We start from the raw sequence: 6,000 nt of genomic DNA, 5'->3' as shown, positions 1-6,000 counted from the left end.
AAAGGGAGGGGTGGGGAGGATCGAGGACGGCCGGCCTAGGCAGGCCAAGAATGCAATTGCCCCGGTGGTGGGAGCTGGGAGACCCTTGTGCTTGGACAGGACAGGGTCGGGGGACACGCAGGATGAGCCCCTGGACCACTGGCACCTTCTTGCTGACAGGTTAGTGGCCCGCGCGCGACAGGAGGTACCGAGGCAAACAGGCCTACAACCTCCCCATCCCCCGCCCAGGTTTTGGGTACCCGGGTGCATTTTCTAGCCATCAGCCCCACTTACTGCCTGGGTCCTTACTGCACCCCTCCTCCAGGACGCCCCCCACCCCACTTCCGGGCCTTGTGTGTCCCTTCCCCGGTTTACCTCGGGCCTTTTCTGCCCCCCCCCCCCTCCGCGGGCCCCTCCCTGCCCAGAAATCGCAGAAATTTCATCTCCAGTTTCCATTCCCAACCCTACCCCCCCACCCCCAACCCCATCTCCAACTCCGGTGGTGGACCTCTCCCTATCCCTGAAACAAAGAGCTGGGAGTCGTTGCCCATATTTTCTGGGGGGGCTCGTTACCCCGCGAATTGGGATCTGCGGCCCAGAGGCGAGCTAAAGGAAATGGGTTGTCAAGCGGCGTCCCCCTCCACATAAACACATTGTTCCCTTTTCTCGAATCCGATCCGGAGAGAACAGAAAAATGTGCGTTTGGAACATCTGATTCCCCCCTTACTGAGCTCGTTTCTCGGCGGCGGCTACCTCGTTTTTCTTGGGCTTTCCTGGCAGGGAAGCGGAATCCCGAAAGGCTGGAGCTAGGCGGGCGCTCCGGTCAGGGTTAACCGGCTGGGGGCTGCGGGGCTGCGGGGCTGCGGGGCTGCGGGGCTGCGGGGCTGCGGGGGCTGCGGGGGCTGCAGGGGCTGGAGACGCCGCCGACGGCCCCGCTTGCCCCTCCAAGTGCAGTTTCGAGGAAGCAGAGACAATTAAAAGCAGCTGTGGGCGCCCCGAGCGCGCCCGGCGGGCTCCGGAGACTCGCGGCCACGGCCTTTTGGTGGCGATTATGAGATTTTCACCGAGACCTAGGTCTTCCTGCAAGGTTGCATTTTTGTAAATCTTGTAGGAAGAATAAATACATTTAGTCACGGCAGTCTCAGGTTAATCCTTTCAAGCGCTTTGCCGAGATCCAGCCGCAAATATTTGTGTGCATCTCTACATGTAAACATACATATTTTACGTTAGAGAAAACTGCAGGGAGCTAAAAGACTCATAAAATGATGAGGAGGGATGCTTTTTTAAAAAAGCCTTAGCGCGGATTTCTTTTTAAGCGCCCCAAAGTGTTAGGCGCTGAGAAAACGGACAATCTGTTGATAATCAGAGCGAGAGAAGTTTAAGTTAAAATGGGAAAGCACATTGTCTACAGCTGAGTAACGTTCCTTAAACGAACGAGACACATTTGTATTTGAAGGCTAACATTCAGTATAGTTTAGTAACATTGCTACAGGTTATTTTATACAGAGAGAATAAGTAAAAATTTGGCTCATAGATGACAGGGTGGCAGGGATCCTACTGTGTTTATTCCTACAAATAAACAAAATTGGAGCACATTGAGATTTTACTTTTTTATCAGAAATAAAATATTGACCATTAGATACATGAATGAATGAACTGCAGATTTCCAACAATGAAAAATATTTTTCTAGGAACTTGGGGGAACACAATTATATTTTAGGATGTGCACCCTTTTCTTCAAGATAGACTAATATCAGGATTTCTTATGTTTCCTAGAGTACTGTTGTTGTGACCACTGAACTGTCAAATTCTTAGCTTTATTTTACTCCAGAAAAGTTACTTCACCTTTTCCAAAAAGTAAGATTGAAAATCAGTATAGATGGTAGGGAAATTTCAAGTTTATAAATTATCCCAAGACTATTGAACAAGTTTGAACCAATTGATTTTTTTATTTCAAAATGTTAACCAGTATTTTCTTTTTGTAAATAATTTTAAAAGCTTTAGTATTATTTTTATCATAAGTAATTTTTATTTATTGTACAAAATTCAGGGGAAAATACTCTAGAAAACTGGCAAAAAAAGCTCACCTGTAACCTCTTCATTCTAAGATAACCCCAGTAAACATTATGGAGTTTACTTTTTCAGACTTTCTTTAACTAGTACATATTTTGCAGAGGTGCATATATATAATTTCTAAAATTAAAAATGGAATCAAAGTAATTTTTCTCTATTTTCTTTTCAAAGAGACTTAACTGTCAAATAGCATTACATTTTCAGAGACTTTTAGAAAGGAAATAATATTAATTACATTTTTTAATTAAAAATTTTAATGAACATTAGTACATAAAGATTTATAACCAGAGAACTGAGAATTTTCTCTGATTTCACTATGCTAACATACACATAGTTATCATTTTTGTATATTTCCTTGCACTGTTTATTCCTCTACATATGAAATAATTTTAACTTTGCCTTAGAAACAGACTTTCCAAGGGAAAAAACAACATCAGTAGGTAAGTAGTTTTGATTAATCTTTCTTATCTAAAACAAAATGTTAAAAATAAAAACAAAATACAAGGTTAATAGACAATACTTTAGATAACATTTTTGTTATTTAAAACAACAAAACAACATTAAACCCTACCTCCCAAATTAATAAAGAATTTTAAACATTCTTTTGACATTTAAAATCATACGTGAATTTTGGATTTTCTCAGGTATTTGTTCCCAGTGTTGACTGTTTCTTACCTGTTTTGCACAAGAGTTCATGTAAAAGCAAAAGAGTTGCTAATGTGCAGTATCTATTTTATCAAATAATAACTGGGCATTGTATTTGCACATTTTAATCCATCTTAATGAAAGCTTTCTGTGGGTCTATGAAGCTGTTGATTTACTACCTATGTTTAACTTCTAGTTTAGTAGGGAAATTGTATTTCAAAACAAAGTGGAATTTTCATTTGTCAAATAATAAGTGGACTTTCTAGTTGGACATTTTATCTACTTTAAATGATAATTTGCTATGGGTCTGTGAATCTGCTGATTTACCTCATACATTTGGCTTAACTTTTAGTATGGTGGGAGAATTTATTTCTAAGCAAAGTAAAATTTTCAGTGGTCAGACATTAACTAGACTTAGTATTTGATCATTTTATCCATTTACTGTAAGAGTTTGCCATAAATCTAAAAGCTGTTGATTTACCTCATACATTTAGCTTTAATTCTAGTATGGTTGACAAATTGTATTTCTAAGCAAAGTGGAATTTTCACGTGTCTCTAATGAAAAAATACTGGTAAGAGACAACCTCAAAGAGAGAAAAATAACATGTATCCAGTTTCTAACACTGGCTTTCCACTGATGAAAACCATGCTCTAACCAAAATGCTGAAACAATGAAGGAACCCTGACATGTTAAAATTTCTCAATCAGATATTCAAATTGCTTGGGATTCTGATATGTGCAGTATTTATAGATCACATCTTCTCCAAGATAACTAGTCACTTTGTTCCTTTTTCTTTTTTACTAACTGACCACACTTAGTCTATCCAGCCCCTTTTCTTTAAACTCACTCTTACCTCAGTTCTAAACACCAGTGCAAATTCTATTGCTGATTCTGCTCTTAGTGTTAAAAGGGACTCTCGGTGAATAGATGATATGGGTGTATGTGTCCGTTAGAGATTCTTAGGCTGCAGCTCTGTTTCAGACAGGAGCTTCACAGAAATATTATCATGATGATTTTGGGCTTTTTCCCATTCTTTCCAACGAGCAGAGACAGAGAGACAGACATGACAGACAGACAGACGCACAGACGCAAAAACATCCAGTCTTTTCCTAAACTTCAGGATTCAGTCTATCTCCCTGATTTCCAGAAATATTAAACCACACACAGCAATGCAAAATAAAAATTAAAAAAAGAAGCTGGTGTTTCTAAGGATCAACAAGTCTTTTCAAATGACTTTTTTTTTTTTTTCTTCCTGATTGGGGTTTTCAGGTGGGTAGGATCTGATAGAGGCTCAGTGCTCTTAAAGCTATTTCACATGAGCTGCCTCTAAGCAAAATTCCCTGTGTCTTCACTTTTTAAAACAACGTAACTATAGCAAAGACAGTATTGAATGAGAAACAATCTCTGCAGTCTGACATTAGAACATATGTATGGATGCTCCTGCTTTTCTGGTCTGATGCATGTGCACATATATTTTCACATGACTGTAATTTTAAGGTGTGCAGATTTTTTACACTTTGTTCTGAAAGATAAGTGAATTTTGCTTTCAACAAAGCATTCGTCAAGGCTTGAGGATACTCTGTGTGTGGCGTGGTGTGTAAACTAGCAGGATTGCTTTGACAGCGTGAGTCTGGCTGGACCAGCACCTGCCAGGTGTGCGGGTTACTGAGTTTGGGTCCGGGAGTGGTCCCTGGTGAAGGATCACACATTCTTCCTCAAAATTTTTATGAATGACTTTGATGAAGATCTAGGGAGCTTGCTCTAAAGTCCACAAATGAATTAAAAAGGGTTAACTGTTACAATTAGATAACAGAACTTAGAGTTAACATAGGTTGCAGTGGTATGCAAAAAGATATTTTATAGTAGTGAATGCTTCATAATTCACTGAAGTGTGAGGAAGGAGTTGACTTTACATGGTGGTGATTTTTGAGGAAAAAGGTTAACATGAACCAGCGGCATGATGTGGCCGCAAAAAATCAAAAATCAAATTTAGATTCTGGTAATAGAATAGTGTCCATATGTCACAGAAATTAATAGTGCCCTGCTCTAATTAACCACATCTGTAGTATTGTGTCCATTTCTGGCTGTCACATTTAAAGAGAGATGTTGACAAATTAGACAACTTCCAGAGCAGTCCGTGGGGATGGTGAGGGGTCTGGCAGTCCTGTCGTAGGAGCTATCCTCAAAGGGTCTGGAAATGTTTAGCTTGAAGACTAAAAGTAGCCATAAACTCTTCTCTTTGCTTGAGAAAGCTGAACTGGTACCAGTGGGTGACAGGATTTCAACTTGAGACCTTCCTAACAGTGCAGCTCAGCAAGGGAGTCAACTTAACACCTTTACTTGGTCTATCCTTTTAAAATATCAGAAATATTCACCTTTTTTGTAATGAACATTTAATTTGAAGGCCATGATAACACTTTAATGTAGGACAGCAATGATACTTGTGATGGAAACATTTTTTCTGATAAAGTGTCTAAAAAGAATAGCCCTATGTGTTGTGTTGCAAGTTGATCTCCTACAACTTGAAAATTGCTGCAACAGGGCAATTTAGTACATTCCTTCCTCCCCTCTTCTTCCATTTCAAACATGAAAATCTGAGAAGAGAAAGTTTTCTCTTTTTTTCTCCCTTACAAAGTATCCTAGCCTTACTTGCTTCCTAGAGTTACTCCTTCCTTGGGGTTTCTAGCTCCCTGGGAGCAGCAGGCTCCTTGGCAGAGTGACGGCAGATGCTGGGAGTGCCCAGGGTTAAGGGGAGCAGGTTGCTCCTGGCCGCTTGTCCGGGACAGCTTAGCCCTCAGCTGGTGGGGCTTCTTACCCAGGGGGACATGTGGGGCAATTCTTCCTTCTGCAGCCCCCTTTTACCATTTTTTGCTTTATTTTCAATAGAAAAATAAAACCTTTCAATCAAAAGTAGTTTCTGACACCGTGCTGTTTTAACTTCTATTTCAGCCTAGCTAGCCTGGTTTCTGAGTGCCTCGGGCACATTCTTAGTGTCTCGAACATGTCTTGGGGCAGATTTTCCCCTTCGCTCCATCTGCCTTTTGATCGTTTGATTACCGTAGCTAACTTTGAAAATGTGATGGCTCAGGATTAATCTGTGGAGCATGCACACAGGACTCCACTTCTGAGAAGTGAGAACCTGTAAGGCAGCTGACCCCGCAGAGACAATTTTTATGCCCTGGAGCCTTGAAAACTAAGGCGGCCGCCAGTGAGAGATGGAAAGGAAGAAGAGAACATTCTCCAGTTATCTCTTTAACCCACTTTTCCCTCCTCCTCTCGCCCGGGCCTCTGCCCTCCGCACC

At 41.1% G+C, this 6,000-nt stretch overlaps 1 protein-coding gene across 2 annotated transcripts in view; it reads left to right on the top strand.

Moving 5' to 3' along the window:
* SGCE (sarcoglycan epsilon) overlaps window positions 1–6,000 on the top strand; it is a 64,658-nt gene continuing 58,658 nt past the window's right edge. For both annotated transcript variants that reach the window (XM_016218835.2, XM_016218833.2), the window contains exon 1: window positions 1–159. In XM_016218835.2, coding sequence (XP_016074321.1) covers window positions 51–159 — 109 coding nt within the window. In that variant the 5' untranslated portion in view covers window positions 1–50. The remainder of the gene's footprint in view (window positions 160–6,000) is intronic.

Source organism: Miniopterus natalensis, chromosome 10 (assembly GCF_054644295.1).
Source record: "Miniopterus natalensis isolate mMinNat1 chromosome 10, mMinNat1.hap1, whole genome shotgun sequence".
Classification (NCBI taxonomy): domain Eukaryota; kingdom Metazoa; phylum Chordata; class Mammalia; order Chiroptera; family Miniopteridae; genus Miniopterus; species Miniopterus natalensis.
This window is presented reverse-complemented; position numbering and strand designations above follow the sequence as displayed.